Source organism: Aethina tumida, chromosome 3 (genome assembly GCF_024364675.1).
Source record: "Aethina tumida isolate Nest 87 chromosome 3, icAetTumi1.1, whole genome shotgun sequence".
NCBI lineage: Eukaryota > Metazoa > Arthropoda > Insecta > Coleoptera > Nitidulidae > Aethina > Aethina tumida.
This window is the reverse complement of record NC_065437.1, coordinates 6,506,420-6,530,276: the sequence shown is the minus strand read 5'-3', so window position 1 is coordinate 6,530,276 and position 23,857 is coordinate 6,506,420. Positions and strand designations below refer to the sequence as shown.

Genomic DNA, 23,857 nt, shown 5'->3' with positions numbered 1-23,857 from the left:
TTTATATAATAATAATGAATCTAAAAAAACTAATTTTATATTCTCAATACAAAAATCTTTAAAAATTATACATACCTTTGACCCGTCTGAATTTAGAGATATTATCAATACCAAATTTGAACAATTTGAAATGGTATTTTGAAGCCAAACACTTATGTAGCTGTAATGGATTTAGAGGTTTTCAAAAAATAAACTTTTAAAATTAGAAAATTAGTATAAATACTAAAAAATGCTAGTCCTCACATTATTATATCATTCATTAAAATTTTAATTATTGAAAATAACAAAATTGGAATAAGCTTTACCAGCTTTCATAGTCCTACTACGATTTTAACAACATAGAATCAACCTAAATTTAAATAAATAATTTATTATATATCAGCTTTTTTCCTTGAATTTTTTTTTTTTTGAAATTTACGTATTCTGACACTTGATTTTAAATATATTTAAAATTATTTATAAATAGTAAAAAATGCCTCATGTTAAAATAAAATAATATTTTTGACTTAAATAATGGCAATTTACATTTGCTACAAAATATTCTAAATATAAATTTTATTAATATGTAATTAAAATAATTTAATTTTTACCAATAATATAATCAAAGAATGTAGAAAATAGGAGTCTCATCGATTTTGATGGAGAAGCTATAAAAAATTAATTGAAAAAAGGCCTAACTTTAATTGCCTGTATGACTTAAGATGACCATTTGCACTAAGCCCTACAAATAAAACATCTAGTATCACAGGCCCTCTAGACAGTAAGCGTATAATACATTTTTTCTTAAAATACTTGGATTCATAATATTTTATAAATACCTAAAGAAATAATAGTCAATAATAGTTGGAGTATATTGAACCTTTTTTTGATTAAGCTGGATATTATCAGTTTCTAATTTGAACAATTTACCTTAAATGGTATTTTCTTTAAAAATTAAACCACACACTTATATATATATGTAATGATTTATTTAGAGGTTTTTAAAAAACAAACTTATAAAATGGGAAATTTAGTTAAAGTATAAATACTAAAACATGCCAGTTTTGACATTATTATATCATTCATCAAAATTTTAACTGCTCAAAATAACAAAATTGAATGATGCTTTTGCAAACTTTCACAGCCCTAACTACAATCTTTAAAATAACTTTTTAAAAAAAGGTAGAATGTAGTTTTATGTTTAAAGAAATTTTTGTACCAATTTTAATTAAACTTAAAGAAATTGACTTTATTTGGAATGCCATTAGTGAAATTATGCTGTGAACAGAGTAGGCGGATCTATTGAAATACCATAAGCAAATTGAAATATGTAATTTTATTGTCTGTTATTAGATCCTAAAGCATAATTATCATATGTTCTAAATAAAATCAAAATTAAGTACAAGTTTCAGTATCTAATGTGGTATTTGATGATGTTCTAACAAACGTTTTTCATATTCTTCCTAATTTCATAAACACTATTACTCTTTTAAATTTCTCGTAAATGTGAAAATACTCATTTTGTGAAAAGGCATATAAAAATAGACTTTTCTTGAAATGTTAAACTTTGACTTTCTTAATAAGTTTTTCTTTATTTAAATAAAATCTGTATACTTTTATGTCAAAATATGTATACTTGGAATATATGAAAAAGTAGTTGTAAATACCTGAAAATATTATTATATTATATTATACATTATTTTATATTATTTAGATTGCGTATAAATTTCCTTTTACAAAAATCAACTTTAGTTCGAATATTAAATATTTCTTCTTGAAATTTAAAATTAATAAAGATATCAACTTAATTTGTTAATCAATAGATATTATATTATATTTATTTCATTAAATAATTAATGATGACATTAAAATTTTAATCACAATATATTTAATAATTTTTGTTTTTATGTGCAATATATGACTGTAACGGAAAAGACTTAAAAAAACGCTTGTAATTATTGTTGAAATTACGGAGAAAATCTATTTATCAACTGTTTGATTGACATCATTTACTGGAACCCAACGTCTCCGATAATACGGTGGAAATTCATTAAAAATAGAATATTTTCAAAATATAAAAAGAAATAGAAACCTAACACAACTTATTCTATTTTTTTTCCAGTAAGTTCAGCAAAAATAGAATATAAAAAAAATTGTAAATAATGTAATTTGTCAATTTTTGGTGAATTTTTTGCAATTTTTATTAAATTTAGTATTGACAATTTTCAGATTGTTCAGGTGAGGTTAAATTAGATTAGGTATCTGTTTTTTGTTGAACTTGTTTAATATAAAAAAATTGAAAAATCTCAAAAGTCAGTATTGTTTCAATTTAAAATTAAATTTTCTCTCATAAATGAATTTTTTACTTGATCAAAACATACACATTGAAAAAATACAAAAATAAACGAAATAACCTTTATTATTATTAATATTATTATTGTTATTATTATTATTATTGTTTTTAAACAAATTAATTATTTACATTGTTCCAAATTCGTCAAATTGAAGGTCGGGATATAATTTGTCCAAAATTTTTACCACCGTAATTGAGTCCTTGGTACCAGAAAACCTAAAAAAAATTACCAAATCAATAAAATTGGATAATCACAAGAAATTAAACAATTTATTTTATTAAAGCTTTTTGCACTTATGTTTTTATTTAACTACAATTTTATCAGATTCTAAATTTTATCAATTTCTCATAACAATGAAAAGGTTTGATTTATTATTTTTACTTAAATTTTAAATTAAAAAATTATTTTCTATACATTATACTCACTCTTTATGAATGAAGTTAATTAGAAATTTAATACGTTCTAAATTATAATCAATTTTTAGAATTCCCCACTTCCCCGTTGTTGCATTAATTTCAAAATAGATACCATCCATTTTGCCGGAGAAGTGCATATACAACTGTATTTGATCAATTCTCTTTTTTAAAATACGACTATAAAATTCATTTGTGTTGTCTATATAAGTAAGGCCATCTTTATAAATGACATAACATTTAAGTATTCCTGTGTTATTATCTGAACTGCATAATATGCCATCATGTTGGTAAACAATCACAATATCATCTAATTTAAAAAATTCATTTGTATCCAAGCTTTTCAAGACTTTTCCTTGTCTCCAACACAAAGAATCGATTCCTTCTTCCCACAAATGTGCAAATTTTAATACAGCATCAATTCTATTCTTCTCTCTAATACTAAAAAAAATTTAATATACTTTAAATACTAAATATAAATTACAGTTTTTTTACGTTTTCGATGAATTATTGAAATCATCAAAGAACTCAGAGAAACTCCTAAAAATTAAAACAATAAATATAATAAATTATACACGTAACGTTATATTATTTGGGAAATGATTTCTTTCAAGTTTCATTTTATTTATTAAAATCATTGAACAATATCGTTGATTTAAAGTGAACATTTTTTAAAAAACCAAAGTGCACAATCCAATTTCGTTGATTCAATCAAAATGTATAAATTTTTCGAAGGTGACTATTGAAAGAAATATAGTTCAACTCTCCGTGTAACTGGTTGTTCATCCTTGGATGATTCACCCAAAGGTCATGAGACGATAAACGGGCTCATAATCATATCAGTTCAAGAGTAAAATTATTTAAAAAACCCGATTTTTGAGCAAAAAAATGGATTTTATTTTTTTCCAATATGGCGTACCGTTTTTAAAAATTCCTGAAGCTCATATATTTATCGGAAATTGAACGAAAAATTCAAAAAAATAGTTTCATAATTGTGTCGTAATCGTAAGATGGTTAAAAATTGAAATTAAGAAAATAAACTCATATTTTTTAAGGTCCTTGTGTACCGATATAGCTCTCATTTTTTTCCCGAAAAGTCCCCCCAAACATGTCCGGTATCTAGATTAATCGATTCACACAGCGCTGAGAAAATTAATTTTTCCGAATTTTCAGCATTTTCGATTTACTCTGAAGCGGTTATAGATAAAGACCTGAAACTCGCACTATCGAAGTATTCTTATTAGTACTAAGATTCCTTGAAATTATGAGCCCGATCACTTTCTGGGGCCGATTCGGTATATTTATCGTCTCATGGCCTTTGCAAAAAAATATTTTCTTCAATTATTAATAGTATTTTAGTACGTACTTAATAGACATTGTTTTTCCACAAGCACAATATTATTACGTAAACGTAGACGAGGTTAATCGAATGTACTGTCGCAGGCAGTGGTCTACCACTTGTATATGTATGCACTTTCTATGCGCTTGACCTCTATCAGTACGTCGGGGCGGTGTGATGCAAGTGATACCATTGATTGCATACACACAGTATGCAAAATGCTCCCCATATTGGATGGATGCACGACAAAGAGAATAAAATTTTGCCCGATAGTAGGATTCCTACTGTAGGAATCCCCACTCTAAGAAACGATGCGCCTTTGCGAATGCATTTAGTAACTCGGTTCGTTTTCAAACATCTTCACAAATTGACGGCGAATGCGATAACTGGAATTTCCAGTAAGGAGCCACGTACCAACTTGGATTTTTTCTTCGTCCTATAGAGTGTTGAATACGATCGGTTTCTAGACGGTGATCTCGAGATTTCAAAGATTCTTGAGCCCTTATCAAGGAATGACACATTCTATCTAATTGCAATCGTTCATTCCGGCTACGTCATTCCTTGATAAGAATTCGGCCACTGCCTGCGACAGTAAGTACTGTCGTCCTTATCAAGGAATGACGTAGCCGGAATGAACGATTGCAATTAGATAGAATGTGTCATTCCTTGATAAGGGCTCAAGAATCTCTGGAATCTCGAGATCACCGTCTAGAAAACGATCGTATTCAACACTCTATAGGATGAAAACAAAATCCAAGTTGGTACGTGGCTCCTTACTGGAAATTCCAGTTATCGCATTCGCCGTCAAGCCCTGCTCGTGAGCTGGGCGTGGTACTGGACAGTTCTTGGACATTGCAACATTATTTTACTTTCCTAAAATAAAAGTAGCCTAAGTTACTCCTTATTACATCAGCTACCTGCCAATAAAAGTCCCGTCAAAATCGGTCCATCTATTTCAGAGATTAGCCGGAACAAACAGACAGACAGGCAGAGACAAAAATTGTAAAAAATGTTATTTTGGTATATGTACTATCGCGTTCATAAGTGGTCTGCCACTTTCCGAAGCGCTTGACCTCGACCGTCACATTCTGTTACAGTCTATTATTTCGGTCCGCGTAAAAATTAAAAACTGAATCTGAATAAGTTTTGACATGGTAAAAGGGGTATCGATTTTACAAAACAACATGCTACACTATAAACAGGGTTGTAAGGATTGGATCACGGCAAATTATGAACTAATTTTGTAAACATTAGTTATTCAGAAAATATTTGTTGTGTTTTGTTGAAATTGTAATGATAACTACAATATTTTAAACGATTATTTAAATAACAAATATTAAATTAATCTTAATTAATATTATTTTGATTTTTTACTAAATAAATATTTTTAAAAATGATTTAAAATAGTATTTGAGCTAATGTGATATATTTTAAAAATATTTAAAAGATTACATACAAGAAATAAAAATTAACTATTTTCATAACAAAACCAAGTATTTACGATATATAAAATAGTGCATATTAAAACATTTCAAATGTTATGAAATAATACACACAGTTATTTTTTAAAAACTTTATTTTATGGACAATTTTGTTCTTAATTTTTTTATGTAGATTAAAATTAAAAGAATAAAATAACAATAGTTATTAATAATATAACATACATTAACAGAATTTGGATACATGAATTCAAAAATGACACTTTGGTTTGTTCAAAAAGATCCTCACTCTTGTTTTTCGTTTATTTGAACATTATTTGTTATTGTATCTTATCCATGATCCATGATTTGTAATCTGTTTCTATAAATGGTATTCTTTAAATGTCCAAACAAAATGTAGTCCAAAGGAGTTGAGGGGATCTCGGTGGCCAAATTTATCTACCAGTGGCTCATCAGAGTGTTCTTCAAGAAAACGTTTATTTAAATTGTTTGAGATTCTGTACGTAATATTATACAAATATATAGATATTTGAAAAAAAAAAAAAATAAATAAATGGAATTACTAAATTATATACTACTTAATTTTTATTATAATTATAATATTTATGTGTATATGTGCATTTTGTATTCGGAACGTTACTGCTGTATATATTAGACGCGAAGTAAACAAGTGTTTCTTCTTGTCTTTTTTATATCGCATTATTAAAATTGAATATGAGAAACTAACTACGAATCTACAACATTGTTGTTGATACATAATTTGAAATTAATATATGATATATAATTCACAAAATTCATGTCGCGTTTCGATTCGAAAACCAATACGTAGTTAAACTAAAACGAGCACTCGTTCCTAAATCTAAACTATCTCAGACCCCAGAAAGTCGGTTTGCAGAACGGCCATAATGTTTCCCAGTTCACAATTCATTTTATAATCACAAAATTGTATTTATTTTATTGTATGGAACATTCATTTGCAATATAAATTTTTAAAATTAAAATACTTGATAACAAATGTTATATTATAATGAAAAACCTAAAACATTAAATTATATATAGAGATTCTCTTCCTTCGCTACATATAAAATTCACTAAACTCGAGATCTTTTTAAAAATATCATGCAGTTTATCCCTGAACTATATGTAGAGGCTCTCTTCCTCCGCTACATATACAGTTCCTTAAAAAATAAATAATAAAAATAAAATTGTTGTACCAAACCGAAAAACAAAAAAAAAACGCACCCAAACTTTCAACAAAGATATACAACACTGGGGACATAAACATATTCTCCCAATTTTAGTTCTTACCGAAATATTTAGCTCTCTAGCTATTTCAGAAATATTCTTTCCTTGTTGATTTAAAAAGACGATTTTAAGGCGTTTTTCCTCGTTTAAATTCATGTTCGCTGTACAAAGGTTCGCATTCAATTGACAACACATTTAGGAATCGCATCTTACGATGTGGTGGGGAGTCGGCACTGCCGAGACGGTAGTGCACGGTAATACAGAATGTGACCGTTTACGGCCTGACGTCAGGAAAGTGGCAGACCACTTATGAACGCGATAGTACCGTATTTATATTCATATGCATGTAGTAAAAAACGGTTATTTCAATATTACAAACAGACACTCCAATTTTATTTATATGTGTAGATAATAGATAGCTTTTAGGGGGAATAATTGTAGAAATTTTAAAAGGAATATGTTAGAATATTAATCATGGTTTGAAGTAGTTTGAATTACATGCTTCAATACAGGATTTTAAAGAAACAGCACCGAGGATGCAGTTTTGCTGAAAATGATATGGTCTTGAAATGATGGTCTTGAGAATGTATAAATAAATTTATTATAATAAGATAAATTATGTTACAATACAATAAGTTAATAAACAATTTTTACATATATGATAAATATAACAAACTAATATAACAATAAAAGAACATTTTAATTTAAATAAAACATATTTAATTGAATCATAATAACATAACCGTAACAACATAAGATTCGTACAAGTAACAGAAAAAATAAATGTTGAGAATATCCTTGTTAAAATTATTTGGGACACATGGTAGCAGGTAGAGAAACTATTATAATGTTAAAATTTAACTAGTAAAATTAAATAAATTACTTTATCTGCTATTTATCTGCTACAATACACCGATATTTATAAAAAAAATTATCATCATACTCTAATTATCAAAATAGTTATCATATCATAATACTAATCAATATACGAATGTGACACATATATATCTTTAAACAATAATCGTACAATCAGATATTAAACAAAGTTTATAGTAGTAGTATCATACCAGTTCGGACACTGTTCACGTTTTCTGATTTTGCCATGTATATAATTTTAATGTTTGTAGAACGAGAAGTGCTTCATAAAGATGTGAAAGTTTTAATCCGATGATTGTTCCTCCTTCCTTTGATGATTTGAAGACAAAAAGGATACAGAAGAAGAAAATTTCGAGATCTCTTCAAGCGAATCAAAAGTCTCATTGGCTATTTCTTCAATTTCAGTCATATTAAAGATCCTCTACTCAACGTCGTCAAATCTTTAATCACCTAGGCATTTCTTTAACATTAGGAAAAGGAACTGGCGGCGTAATTTTGTCTGCAGATGGCTAATTCTCCATGTCAGTCCACTGATTTCACGGATGCCTTATTTAAGTGTAAATTGGTGACCAAAGTTTCATCTATAGCTGTGATTGCACGCAAAAATTCAGCTTTATTGTTGTGAAACTTACTCATTGGTGGTTGTCAAACCAATAATAAACAGCGTGGTGTCCTCAAAATTGGAACGTCGTACTCTTGTAGTAGTCTTGTACATTAAGGATTCTCATATTTTTAATAATGGATCCCGACCAGTGTTAACCTCGTACATTAAAGTAATTGGATATTGGTTATGGTACCTTTCTTTGCATTCAGTTTTCAATTTCACGGTGTATATTTTATACAACTTTCCCAGAAGTCTTCCCTTGTATCCAACTTTATTCTTCAATACTACAGATGCCACTATCGTCTGTTTTAGTCCCTCAGTTGAAGTCCTTTAACTTTATTAATTTTCAGTAGCACTTCTGTTCGTAGTGATTAAATTTTCATATCAGGTACTACTACTATTTTTACAGATTGACAATTTTATATACATACAGATATCGTGTCAAAAATAATACAATGTTATAGAATATAAAATTAGAAACGGCAGAAAGTTTAACTAAATTTGTACTGTTATATTAGATTACATACATTAACATGTTAAAGTAAAAAAAATCTAATATAAAATACATTACAATAATATAATAAGTAATAGTTTCAATGTGAAAATGTTATACATAAACGGAATAGAAAAATCTATAATTGGGTTGATTTTGGATAGCACAGTCGGTTCGGTAATAAAAGGAAGGAGAAGAGATACATCGTCGACATCCAAAATCACCCCAAAACAAATATTAATTATCAATACAGAAAAAGTAGCGATGAAAAATATTAAAATTCTGTTGAAAAAGTAATAAATGAGATTTTGGCCAGTCATCCCATTATAGAGGATAAGGGGCAACTTGTAGTTCGAGTAGGGAAATTTCCAAAGATTGTGAAACACCAACAGGAAGTGGCGTAATTAATATATTTAAAAAGTTTGTTAAAAAATCTAATGGGAATGCATGTTTTTGTTTACTAATTAAGAGTATCTCTTAATGGGGTTTATGTCAATATTCCCTATTTTAAATAGGCGCATCCAAAAGGGTGGACAATAGTTTGACACAAATGTTTGTAAAAATAATGTAGGACCCATGCCCCACGGGGAAATGCCCGTGATATTTGAATGTACATTTTATGATATTTTGAACTTTGTATTCCGGGAAGCCTCGCCAGATGTTGGAGTATCGAGAAGGCTTACCAGATGTCGAAATACCTTCTTTGGAGGCACACATTTATGACGTTAGGAAGTGCGTGTTGCAGGAAGGCCCACTAGATGTGGAAGTGCCATCCTTTAAATGGTCTGAGCGCCCTGACTCGCTCCCTCAGTCTGTCATTCCGCCTCAATTACTGCCCAATCAACGCTCGTCCGTTCTCCTCCATCTGAATCAGCTTCCCCTTTCAATCCACATTAATTAATAATCCTAACAAAACTCAAGTGCATTTCTGTTGTGTATCGCCCGTATTCGTACAACTATTATTTACTCCAGCAGATATTATAACTAGGTGTTCACTCCACAAGACAACACCAAAATAACATCTAAACTTGACAGTGTAAATTGTTAAAAATAATGTATTATTTAAACTGTTCAATAGACTTATTTAATCAGCACGAACCGTCAGCCAAAATGTAAACGAAATATTCAATTCACGACAAAGGCCTGTTTCTCCAAATTTTGGCAAGTCTGTAATAAGAGCAAGAAAACTGTTATTAAATGACTTCGTGGGAGAATTTTTAGACCATCACTTTGTTTAGATTCTCACGAATTTTTTTCAGATTTTTAAGGGTTTTCTTAAAATTAATCTTACATTTGGTAATTATAAAATAGTCGTAAAATCATACAAAATTTGTTTTAAAATATTCCTATCTTAATGTCTACGTTAGTTGATTTTTAACATGTGTGTGTTCTTTTCGAACCCTTATCGAGTGTCAGGATGTGGTCGCACAGTGGGTTCGAAGTTTAAATGATTGTGCTGTAACGGGTACGTAGGTAAATACTACTCAAATGATAGTACCTGAAGTCTTTTTGAAAGACTCATTACATCAGGTTAAAGGGAGCGATTTTATTCTATTTTTATTTTGTACTTTTACTGACTACACATTTTTATAATAGTTTGAATTATGGTGTCACTAACCTTTGTTATTGTTGTACTTCGACTTCTTGGTGATCTTGAACGTAGAGCTGGGAACTGTGTAAAATAATATACACACACAAACTCGCGTTCGCGTACCGAGCCCGGATAATTCAAATATACTTACTTGTCTTACTGTTTATATACTTATAGAATATAAATAAACTATCTATTTATAAACAACAAATAAAATAAAAATAAAGAGAAAAGAAAGAACAAATAAAAGTTTAATTAATGTAAATGAATAAAATTTCGTTAATCGAAATTTGGCAAAAAGGCTGTTTGATTAATAATTAAACTTTAACACGTGAAATAAACAGTAGGACTTACGAAAGTATGTACCACACAAAGAAAAACACAAAACAATCACAAGGAAACTACTGAACCTTAAGGTATTATAATTCCATAATTAAGTGGGGTGAGAAAAGAGTGGTACCGAAGTACTGAAATCTCTTCAACAGAGATTCTATTCCAACCAATAGGGTTGTTTGTTAAAAACATACTTTTCAGTCCTGAACAACATTGTTGCCAAATTGATCGACATGTTTGCCTGTTATGTAATGCTACTCTACTTACAAATATTTTCAATCTTTTAAAAATCAATTCATTAACTTAAATTTACTAAGACAAAAATAAAAGAACAAAGTTACAATTCTCTAAAATTTCATGTTGGGGTAAATTATTACATTTTCCTTTAATTAATTTAATTTTATTACTGAATAAGTTCTACGTAGAAATAACACCATTTAAACTTCGAACCCACTGTGCAACCACACCCTGGCACTCGATAAGGGTTCGAAAAGAACATATGTGTTCGTAGGTTTAGATTAAGATAAGGATGCTTTTAAAATAAATTTTGCGACTATTTTACGATAACCAAATGTAAGATTAATTTTAAGAAAACCCATAAAAATATGAAAAAATTTGTGAGAATCTAAACGAAGTGGTGGTCTAAAAATTCTCCCACGAAGTCATTTAATAACGGTTTTTTTGCTCTTATTACACGAAGTTTAAATGATTGTGTCGTGTCTTAATTTACAGAATAATCAGAAATTAAATTAAATTAATTAATGAAAGTTTAATAAATTACCCCTATGTGAAATGTTAGAGAATTGTAACTGTTCTTTTTATTTATGTTTTTACAATATTGGTAAACTTAAGTTACTGAATTGATTTTTAAATGATTGAAAATATTTGTAAGTACAATGGTTTTTTCCTTATGCAAATAACATCAGAATTGTAATTTTATTGAATCATTGTATTTTATTGTATTTTGAATTGCATTAAGGTTTTTTAGACCAAGTACCTTATTATTATTTAGATTAGGGTTTCATATAGAAAAACTCTTAAATTAGTTTGGCAACAATGTTGAGAAAAGGAACATTTGTTTAGTTCATTTGATTGGTTGAAGTAGGATCGTTGTTGGAGACATTCTGATTCTTAAGGGTCTTAAGTCACCACTTACTTCACCCCCTTCTTAGAATCCGTGTTTATAAAAACTCTGGGATTCATTTATTTCGGAAGATTTTATCCGAATTTTTCAAGTGTCAAGATCGAAGTTCTTTTAGTTATTCTTGCTTACTGTTTGTCAAATCAATTGTTTTAATATTCGTTAAGTTCAACCATTTTGCCAAGTATTTAAGTAAATCTAAATCATTCAATTTCTATATTTTAATTGTTTTGTTTTTGTTTTTCTTATATTTATTTTGTTAATATAGTTAGGTTGTTTAAAACAGTGTTTTAATGAATTTCGAACTATAAATTTAAGAACAATAAAGCAGTGAGTAGAAATTATCTAATATTTCGGTTTGGTGAAAGGTGTGAGTATGGAGTGTAATACGTCACCTTAGTTGAAGAAAATCTGTTCAACAAAAACAAAGGTTAGTGATATTGAAATTAATTATAGAGTAAGAATTGTATAGTCTAATCTCATCAATATCTTGCGTAAAATTAAATCGCTCCCTTTAACCTGTTGTAACGAGTCTTTCAAAAAGACTTTGGTTGTACCGATTGAATTATCATCGGTAACCCGTTACAAGTCATCCCATTATAGAGGATAAAAAAAACTGATCAATTTAATATTGAAAGGAAAAAAAAGCATTGGCAAAAATTCAGCAAGAGTTTAATGCAGCGGCCGATGAAAAAGTAGTAAATTAAAATATTTTCAGAGAAGAACAATTCAGTTAAAGAGGTTGTGGGATAAGGTTAAGAGGAACAGAAAGTGTGAATTGAATTAAGTCAAATTTCGAATGGTGTGTAAAATATTATTTATATTTAATCATTAAATTATATCAAAATAATTTTAGAAGTTGGGGCAACTTGTAGGTCGAGTAGAGAAATTTCCAAAGATTGTGAAACACCAACAGGAAGTGGTGTTGGATCATCCAGTAGGAAACATACAGGTAATTTATTAATAAATTGATTGATTTTAGGTAAATTTTTAAAAAATTGTTTTTTCAGTCGCTGAATCGCCGAAAATCATCGACAAAAAAGTTGTAAACTTTTGACAAATGAACGACTGAAGTTCATTGAACAATAGAATATGGAGCTACAAGAAATAAATAAAGTACGATTAAGCGAGGCGAAATTAAAGAAGGGAGAGGTCAGGTATAGGTTGGAGGAAGCAAAATTAAAAGTGGAGGAGGCCCACACAGTTTGCAGGAAACCAAAAAAATAAAAAAATTGGTTGGTTAAGGTTGGAGGAGTCAAATTGGCCACCGTAAGTCGAATATTAAGGAGAGTCACCTCGTGTTGGGGAGGAACTGCAGGAGATTGACAAAAAATTTAATAGAATTACAGATTTTCTAAACTTAACAGGATGCATTGGTTGTACCCATGTTCCTATAAAAGACCCAGGAGGACCTATGCAGAACTCTTTCGGAACAGAAAACGAATTGGAGAGGGAAATTATAAACTCTCTATTAATAGTATTCGATTAATTGGTGAAGAAAATGATTGGTCTCAAAGACAAATGGTTGCAGTAGCAGAATTAAAATTACATGGTTGGTTCTTATGAAAGACCAAAATAACTTTTAGAAATAAATAATGGTTGGACAGTATTTTTCCTAGAACAGTTGGTTTCGCTCAAGCTAAAATGAATTTGCGTAAATGTAAGAGTGAATCTTTAGGTGACTTTGCCTAAAGATTAAAAATTTTAGCTGAATATAATAATTCAAACACAGATGATCAAGAATTCACTTATTCGAGCTGATGGTATATTGTTAAATATTGGTCAAGCACTTAAAATTGATGTGAAAAAGAATAAATAATGAGTGAATTCGAAAAAGATCAAGAAAATGATTATTATGAAGATAATTTATCTGTAACTAGATTAATATCTGAACAAAATAATAAAAAAGTTAATTTTGTAGATGAAAATCTGTCAACAGGCGTTGTTTTTGTGGATTCCATAGTTCAAATTTCAGAGTCAGTGGAGATAGACTCTTTGTTAAACCAAATTTTAGAAAGAAACTTTGATATCTTGGCTTCAAGAACGGATGGTGTGAGTCTGGTAACCGGAGTTAGACGGGAAATTGTTACTGAGATGGGTAAACCTATAACGAAAGTACCCTATATAGTCCCGATGACAAAGAAAAAATTCTAGAGATAGATAGATTCTAATAGACCTAAAGTCAAGATATTGTTTAATGGTGTCATGACAAAATATTTATGGATTTTTTTTAAGTACATTTGTTTACGAAAGGTTAAAACAACTAAATGTATTTTTTTGCAAAAAAGAAGTAAAATTTGCAGGTCACATTGTCACAGAAAAAGGGTTAAGAGCAGACATGGAAAAAGTAGAATGCATCAGAAAATTTCTAATTCCAAAAACTATTAAAGATGTAAGAGGATTTTTAGGTCTGGTAGGATGGTATAGATAATTTATCCAAAACATTTCAGACAAGATGTAAAATTTAATATCATTGATAAAGTATTATTATCTATCCAACAATTAAAAGAAAAGAAGAAAAAGATTACTAAAAAGGAACAATTTAAATAAATGAAAAAGCAATTGACAATTTAACAACCCAAATTATTAATAAATGCACTGGCTCACTGCTTCTAATTTTGGAGATGTTATAAAATTAAAAGAATCACATCTTGTGACAATATAGTTAAAAAAATTAAGAAGAAATAATTTTTCTACAGAAGCTACGATGTACGGGAAAATTAATAAATCGGTAGCAATAAAAAAATTTGAAGAATACAATAAAATTGTAAATTGTTTATTTTTATAATTAAATTTTTATACTTTCAGGAATTATTTCTGAAAAGAAAATTGTGGAAGTCAAGTGTTCTTATAAGTCGATTATAATAAAGAATCAGATACAAGATCAATTAAATATTGTTGGAGCTAATCTGTGCTATTTTATTGTACATTCAGACCTAAAAAATAAACTTCACGTTGAAGTAATTCATTCAAGACGAAGACTTTTGTTGGTTCAACAAAATCTTCCGAAATTAGAAAGATGCTAGTTTAATTTTCTGGGACAAGAGATACTATTAAATGGGAGAGGGTGAAATTTAAAACGTTTAGAACCACACTACATTAGAGAAGCACAGGAAAAGAGAATAAAAAACAAATAAGAGCCAAGACTTCTACACAGGGAAGCTGTGTAGAAGTCTTGGTTTGGCATGGCATAACCGTCGGGATCACCGCGTTTCATACGACTCCTAATTGTTTGACTATTAGTTATAATCATGTGCCTGTTAATTCAATTACATTGTAAGGACTATTTGTGTGTTATTTAATATTAAAAATGGCCAATATTATATATATATATATATATATATATATATATATATATATATATATATATATATATATGTATATATATATATATATATATATATATATATATATATGTATATATATATATATATATATATATATATATATATATATATATATATTTAATAGCTTACATCATCATCTTCACCGATGGACCGATGCGACGTGCCCACATCTAATGATCGGGGCAGTTCTTAAGAAAGAACCAGGCAGTTAAGCTTTAGATGTCGAGAGTTAAAGTACGTTTGTTGTAATAAAGCCTATTATTGTGAATTTAGTGTTTTAATCAAACAAAAAAGACTGATTAACAGTCGCTAATCTATCATCAGAGGATATCTTCTCGTGAATTATTTCCGGAAGAAAGGACCTTAAAAAATATTTTTTTTTTGTGTTTCTTTGTGTAGGAACAATGACTGACAATAGTGAAAAATGCAAACGTGCAGTGAGTCTGGACGTTGTGAACAGAAAGTGCATCGGAGAAAGACAATAATATGGCGTTATTATTCAAAATGTAGCAAGAAAGTAACAACAGATTCCAAAAACAAATCATGGAAATTTTATCGACTATGGGTACGCTCAAACTCAAGCAAGATTGAAGATGGCTGCGCAGAAGATTTAAGTGTGACTGCAGCGCAGTGTCGACTTGCAAGATTTAGAAATTGCATTTGAGGAATATGACTGGAATTTGTCAGGTCTGGACGAGTGGATTATTAAAGAAATAAAAAAACAACCGAATGCCGTTTGGTTTCATAAACTCTCCATCAGGTTATCAAAGTGCCATCGATAAAGTCCTTAGACCACTTAAAGACGACATTGCGTTTGTATATGTCGATGATGTGGTTATGCGGTTCACTGCAGTGAAACTTTCACGTCGATTTCAATCGTTTGGAAGTGAAAGAACTACATTCTGAACAGGCATATATTAAGGAAAATCTAAGGAACAAATACTACAATTAAACACAGTCAGCCGAGGATCATCCATCGAGGAAATCCAGAGCAACACATAGATGCAACGCAACAAGAAGAATCTGCGAGAATCCAACTGAGTTAACTCCATCGTGGAGGAACCAGTAAAAAGAGTCTCAAGAAATCAAACAAGTGGAACGTCCATCGCGAATCAAATTAACAATATGTTAGAACAGGGCATAATCCGTCCTAGCCACTGTCCTTGGTTCGCCCCTATTGGGATAGTACCTAAAAAATCAGACGCTTCCGGAAAGAAAAATGGCGAATAGTTGTGGATTATCGCAAATTAAATGAAAAAACAATAGATGATAAATATCCAATACCAAACATAAATGATGTCCGGGACAAACTAGGACGTTGCAATTATTTCTCCACTCTAGATTTAGCCAGCGGTTTCCATCAAATCGAAATGCACCCAGACGATATACAAAAAACGGCTTTTAATACCGAAAACGGCCATTACGAATACGTTCGAATGTCTTTCGGTCTAAAGAACGCCCCGGCGACTATCCAACGAGTTATGGACAATATCCTGAGAGAATTGATTGGAAAAATCTGTCTTGTGTACCTAGACGATATTATCGTTTTCTCAAACTCCCTTCAAGAACACATTAACAATCTTGAACTCGTGTTCGGTAAGCTACGAAAGGCACACTTTCAAATTCAACTAGACAAATGCGAATTCTTAAAAAAAGAAACATCATTCTTAGGGCATATAATTACAAAAGAAGATATTAAACCAAATCCAAACAAAATAATCGTAATAAAAAAATTTCCAATTCCCAAAACTAGTAAAGAAATAAAAAGCTTCCTTGGACTTTTAGGTTACTACAGGCGCTTCATTCCCAACTTCGCACATTTGACCAAACCAATGACCAAACTATTAAAGAAAAATGCAAAAATCACTTTAACACCGGAATACATAAATTGTTTTAATAATTGTAAAGAACTGTTAATGAACGACCCAATCCTTCAATATCCAGATTTCACAAAAACCTTCAATTTGACAACAGACGCGAGCAATTTCGCAATAGGCGCCGTTCTGTCACAAGGAGAGCCTGGCAAAGATAAACCGATTGCATATGCGTCTAGAACCCTTAATGAAGCTGACTGTAATTATAGCTCCATTGAGCGCGAATTGTTGGCAATAGTTTGGGCAACAAAATACTTCCGCCCTTACCTTTACGGTCAAAAATTTAAAATTTTTTCGGATCATAAACCATTACATTGGTTATTTTCAGTCAAATATCCTAATTCACGACTCACCCGTTGGCGTCTTAAATTGGATGAATATAATTACGAAATTATATACAAAAAAGGTTCATCGAACACTAATGCTGATGCACTCTCCAGAATAAAAATCACCGAATGTAATATGCACAATAACGAACTTGATCCAATGGTAGAACTAGAATATATTCTGGCAAATGCCCCCGAAATGTCAGATGTCGAAGACCTAGACGAAATCCTAGAAACACTAGAAAATGCTCAACCAAAAGACTATTTAGAAATTAACGATAAATGCAACCGTCCACACGAGCTTAGAGAATCCTATTCTAAATATCCCAATTTCAGAAAAGCCTCAAAGATAAAATTATTATCAATGTAGTGTTACAAAACCTAAAGAAACCTATCTTGAAAAAACTATTTGACAACAAAAATCGAACGACCATCGAAGTTACAAAAATAAATTTTGAGCAAGATATAATAAAAATATTTAAAGAATTTACGACCAGTAACAAAACCTTTGCAATTTTAATAAATCAAAAAGAGTACTTCAATCTATTAAATTGTACACTACAATCTAACTTCAGAAATTCCGCTCTTAAGTTAGTCATTTGTAACGAAATCTTACAAGACGTCGAAGATGATCATGAACAAACACACATTGTTCAAAAATACCACGAAGGTAAAACACCAAAAACACACAAACATTTTTGATTTTTGATAACTTCCCCAAACGGAATAAATATAATTAAAGCCATTATTATTTTCATGAGCCATCATAATTCACCATCAATTATTATCTGCGATAATGGCACAGAATTTAAAAATACAGTTTTCAAAGAATTTACGGATCTTCATAAAATTAAAATACATTTCACAACCCCACACACACACACACACACCTCAAATGGTCCTATCGAACGATTACACTCCAGTCTAATTGAACACCTACGAATATTAAAAACAAAAGAAAAAGACCAAAGCATCATAGACGTAATGCCATTAGCCATACTAGGTTACAATAACAGCATCCATTCAGCAACGAAACACAAGGTGAGTGATCTAATTAACGGTCACCTTAAAACGAACTCACTTTTCGACATTGTCATTAACAAAAAAATGATGAATAATTATATTCTCAAATATAAAGGGTTAACTCAAGAAATATATAAAAACATCAAAGAAAAATTAATTACCGATAAAACAAAGAATATTACCAATATTAATAAAAATAGACACGAACCATTCGAGTATACACCTGGTACAATAGTCAAAACAAAACTGACCACAGGAACAAACTTGCCAGCAAGTTCAATCCCTATGTTGTAAATGAAAATTTAGCACAAAAAATACAAACAGCCAATACAAACTATAACAAAAACAACTTACAAAAACCACTGTCTAACCAATACCATTCTAATGCAAATCTCAAATATACCGGATAATTTAAAAATACTCTTCCCAGACTACCTAAAATTCATGTTAATCGAACAGTTAAAATATTATTTTTTACACCAACAAAAAAAAAACAAATATTACAGTATATTACAGTATTTATTATATTACTAGTAGGTTCATACTACTCTAATTCATTCCTAATTAAATTTCCTGTTGCTTCGACTAATACATGAGTTCTAGGCAGCGCATAACAGTATAATTGTAATGTATTATGTATTATTAGTATATTATTGTATAGGTATTATTATGTATGTATTATTGTAAATATTATTATGTACGGCCCTTAAAAAAATATATATGTATGTATGTAAATATGTATAAATAAGATAATAATAATAATAATTTTTTTTCTCTCCTTCTAAGGACCTCTCTAAGAAGAGAGGAGTTAAATGTATTAGTGTTTATATTAGTGTTTATGTTAGATATAGTTTTGTATATAGTTATCTTATCTCTTCGTGGTTTAGGCATGGGAATGGTTTCGTTCACTAATTAAGTGTGTTCCTTAATGGGGTTAACGTAAACATTCCCTATTTTAAATAGGCCCATCCAAAAGGGCAGTCTAGCAGAATTGTTTGTACCTAAAGCATCTATACTCGACAGTGTAAATTGTAGAAAATAAAGTTTTATTTAAACTGTTAAATATACTTATTTAACTTACGTGCAGAAGATTCATTTCATTTGAATTAGGGGTGTATTTAAGAGATTGTACTAATTGGGTGATAACTAATTAAGTAAATAAGGTTACGGAAATTTGATACTTAATGAATTTTTCATGTTGTGTTTAGTTTGAGTCTATTAGCATAAGTGCCCTTAAGTACGGCATAGAGCAAATGTGGGTGACAATCATGGGTGGCTGGATAGAATAAGAAAGAAGTCAATCAGTGATTGTCCGGAGAGTAAGAAAGAAAAAAATTAGAAATCGCAGAGTCAGTGTGAAATAAATGTTCCTGTAAAAATAAAAAGATTAAATGCAGATATTCTTAGGGTTGTTTTGTGCGAACCTGGTTATTTATGCTAAAAATAAATTATTGTAAGAATTATAAATACAAATAATTGTGATAGTATCTTAAAGTCTAACACAAAAATGGTGCAAGTCGAAATTTAAATTTGTCGCATTTGGATAACCAGAATTGGGAATTAATAAGTAATTTATTATATAGTTGTAAACGTATATTTTGTGGTGAAAATGAAATTTTAACGTGTACTAATAAAGTGCATCATCATATTAAGACGTTCATTGACGTTCAGTAAAACCATATAGAGTTCCATATCATTTAAGGGAAACTTTAAACAAAGAAATTGATAAATTACTTAAGTCAGAAGTTATCCTGATTTAAATATCCAACTGAATGTATTTTTTTGCAAAAAAGAAGTAAAATTTGCAGGTCACATTGTCACAGAAAAAGGTTTAAGACCAGACATGGAAAAAGCAGAATGCATCAGAAAATTTCCAATTCCAAAAACTATTAAAGATGTAAGAGGATTTTTAGGTCTGGTAGGATGGTATAGATAATTTATCCAAAACATTTCAGACAAGATGTAAAATTTAATATATTTGATAAAGTATTATCATCTATCCAACAATTAAAAGAAAAGAAGAAAAAGATTACTAAAAAGGAACAATTTAAATAAATGAAAAGGCAATTGACAATTTAACAACCCAAATTATTAATAAATACATCGGCTTACTGCTTCTAATTTTGGAGATGTTATAAAATTAAAAGAATCACATCTTGTGACAATATAGTTAAAAAAACTTAAGAAGAAATAATTTTTCTTACAGAAGCTACAAAGTACGGAAAATTAATGAATCGGTAGCAATAAAAAATTTGAAGAAGAATACAATAAAATTATAAATTGTTTATTTTTATAATTAAATTTTTATTCTTTCAGGAATTATTTTTGAAGAGGAAATTGTGGAAGTCAAGTGTTCTTATGAGACGATTATAATAAAGAATCAACCACAAGATCAATTAAATATTATTGGAGCTAATCTGTGCTATTTTATTGTACATTTAGACCTAAAAAATAAACTTCATGTTGAAGTAATTCATTCAAGACGAAGACTTTTGGATCAACAAAATGCTTCCGAAATTAGAAAGATACTATTTTAATTTTCTGGGACAAGAGATACTATTAAATGGGAGAGGTTGAAATTTAAAACGTTTAGAACCACACTACATTAGAGAAGCACAGGAAAAGAGAATAAAAAACAAACAAATTAATAAAATATTACCAAGTTTTCGCAGTAGTTTACTGCGTGGAGAAATGTGGTACATAAAAAGTATTTTGTCAGATAATAAAAATTGTATTGAATTATATTAATAATAAGCAGAATTTTCTCAGATAATAGAAATTGATTGAAATTAAAATAATTTGGAATGAAATAAGAATATATATATTTACATGTAAAAATAGTTTTTTGTTTAAATTATTAAATACATTTATTTAATAATAATAAAATTAATTGTTTCGTATCAAATTAATTTCATACAATTATTTGAAGACAGCTGGGCAGTTCTGAATAAAGAATAAAATCATTTGCGTCAGTGCACTTTTATTAATATACCTAAACAGGTGTCTTAACTCGATAGGTACGTAAAAATGGATCACTCATTGTTTTAATCATCGAAAATTATTGTATTTAGGTGTGTGCAAAAAGGTATATAATATGACTACTATTAAAAAGAAATTAGAAGCATAATAACTACATTTTACTAGTAGCAAGGTTACCGGAATATTCCTAGTAATAACGCTAAGACTATAAAATTTGGTCATGCTACTTATCTTTATATTCAGCAGAGTGAAGGTTAGGTAAGGTACGGTACTGGCAACAGATCCACGATGAACTCCAGACACAAGTACTTGGTGTTCCATGTGCCCTCCCAGGGTAGAAAGGTCGACTGGCTTTGTTGACCGTCTCGTAACAACTGACTAAATTTCACCCTTGAGAGTCTCAAGTTGAGACTACTGATATACCTAATCTGTAACATGTGTTTGTTTCCAATAATAACAGGCACAATAGATTTATAACTTGAAGTGGTGAATGAATTAGGGATTACTTATAATCACAAAATCAATAACATATTCATACTGTTAAATACATAATATATTACAGAGAATTCTTATTTTTTATGCCAACATCGAGAGTCGATAGAAAGAAAGTCAAGAGACCAAATGTACTAAAATCAGCAGTGTTGTTTGTTTCTTTTTTCTTTAAAAATATTTAGTTCAAATCCCACATAAACGCCACTGAAAGAAATAAAAAAAAATTATATGTATATTACATATTTTTTTAATGTCAATAATACTTATGTAGATATTTTTTTCAGAATTTACCAACTTGAAACTCTAAATTTAAGACGTTTAGGCCTACATTTACTCAAAAAACAATTTAAATCTAGAAAAACACTGTTAATCTGTACTATTATGGATAATAAATTTAAAATTTCTGAATATATGTGACAAGTTACGTTCACACTTAATTTTTGCTCTGTGAAAAACTTTCTATTTGTACAGTAAAAATTGAAAAGCAATATCTTCTTCCACTTTTCAATTTTTTTACCAAAGTAAAAAAACAGTAATTATTATATATAAAAATATGCATATGTTTAAGTAGCTTTCTGTTTCTTGTCATAAAATATAAGAGTAAAACTCATTGTATGACAAAAACAAAATATAATTTTATTATAAATCAACAGCTGATAAATTACTTATGAAAAACACCCATTATTTTTGAGTTTTTTGACCATTTAGGATCCCATAAAGCCCCAGTCCCTGAAATTTATTATGGAGTATAGCTTTATGGTAAAGCACTCCCCATTTCAAAAATTAAAAATATGGTTATTGTTGAAATTTTACTTTTAGGGCCAAATTAACCTATAAAGAACTCGAAATTCCCATATAATTGTTATGCCGTTTTACAGTAATGAATAAATTATTTTGCAGATTAGTGAAAATATTTAGTAAAAAAGGATTTTTGTGATTTGAACGATCTATCACGCCGACTAAATTTACATGACAAAAACTGAGATCATTAGAATTGTATGTTGTTAATTATGAGTAAATAAAAATAAAATATTATTTTTGTTTACTCTATTGTTCTATGTATAATGTGTGTGACACAGAATTATAATTGTACCGATTGATATTTTAAATAATTGCTTTTTATATCAATATTTAAATTTATATTAAATTCTATAGAAAATTATATGAGTTTTTTTATCAATTATATGGTTAAACTCCGAAGTGTACTGAAAAATTATGTAAATCATATTTTCCTCAATATTATTACATATTTTCTGTTTCATTTTGCACCGCAACATGACAAATAATCTCTTATAAATTTTCTAATACACTCTATAAACAATGTTTAACTTAGTGTTAAGTTGGGTGTATAAAATATTTCAATAAATTAGTGTTTTTAACCACTATTTTGTGAAAAAATATTCCAATCGGAAAAAAATCTCACAAGTGTTTGAGAAAATAATTGCTCAGAAACAAAATTTATTTTTTATTTTGTCAGAACTTTGTTTTCTTTTCAATAGAACACGGTCACAGTACCACAGATTCTGTACAGGTACAACTGTTCAGCAAATGACACGTCTTTCCAGGCCTTACCTAGAAGGATAACATAGGCCATGTGCCCGACTCGAACCTCCAGGAAAAATCAACTTTTGAGGCCCAGGTCAGGGTCGCCCTCACCCAAAGGACCAGAACAGAATATACAGTACAAAGTTATTCTGTTTCTCACATACACATTCATGTTGTACAACCCCCGGATACAATAAATAACATTACGTTTACTTAATTTGTTCATACCTTGTATTTTTGAATTGAGATTATTTTATAATAAACAGCTTCATCTTATCAAATAAATAATAAGAAATAAAAATAACAAAACATCACCTCTGGGTAATAAAATTAAAAGTTGGTAACAAAGCAAAAATTTTCAATAGTATAAGTTTTCAATAAGTAACTCTCTGATTGTAAAATAACGACGTTATTTTGGTTGCATATCAATAATGTTGTTATTAGTTATTCAGAAACCATTTGGT

At 29.3% G+C, this 23,857-nt stretch overlaps 1 protein-coding gene across 2 annotated transcripts; it reads right to left on the bottom strand.

Annotated features, from left to right (window-relative positions):
• Positions 1-2,380: 2,380 nt before the first annotated feature.
• On the bottom strand, positions 2,381-4,326 carry LOC109605417 (uncharacterized). 2 transcript variants are annotated; one of them, XM_020021987.2, is made up of 4 exons: positions 4,113-4,324; positions 3,242-3,286; positions 2,759-3,187; positions 2,381-2,548 (listed from the first exon to the last, which is right to left on the bottom strand). In XM_020021987.2, the coding sequence occupies exons 1-4, from the start codon at positions 4,121-4,123 to the stop codon at positions 2,458-2,460; spliced, it is 576 nt and encodes a 191-aa protein (XP_019877546.2). In that variant the 5' UTR covers positions 4,124-4,324; the 3' UTR covers positions 2,381-2,457. The 2 variants fall into 2 exon arrangements, with proteins under 2 accessions (XP_019877546.2, XP_049821447.1); XM_049965490.1 differs by lacking the exon at positions 3,242-3,286 and having other exon boundaries at positions 4,113-4,326.
• Positions 4,327-23,857: the final 19,531 nt, after the last annotated feature.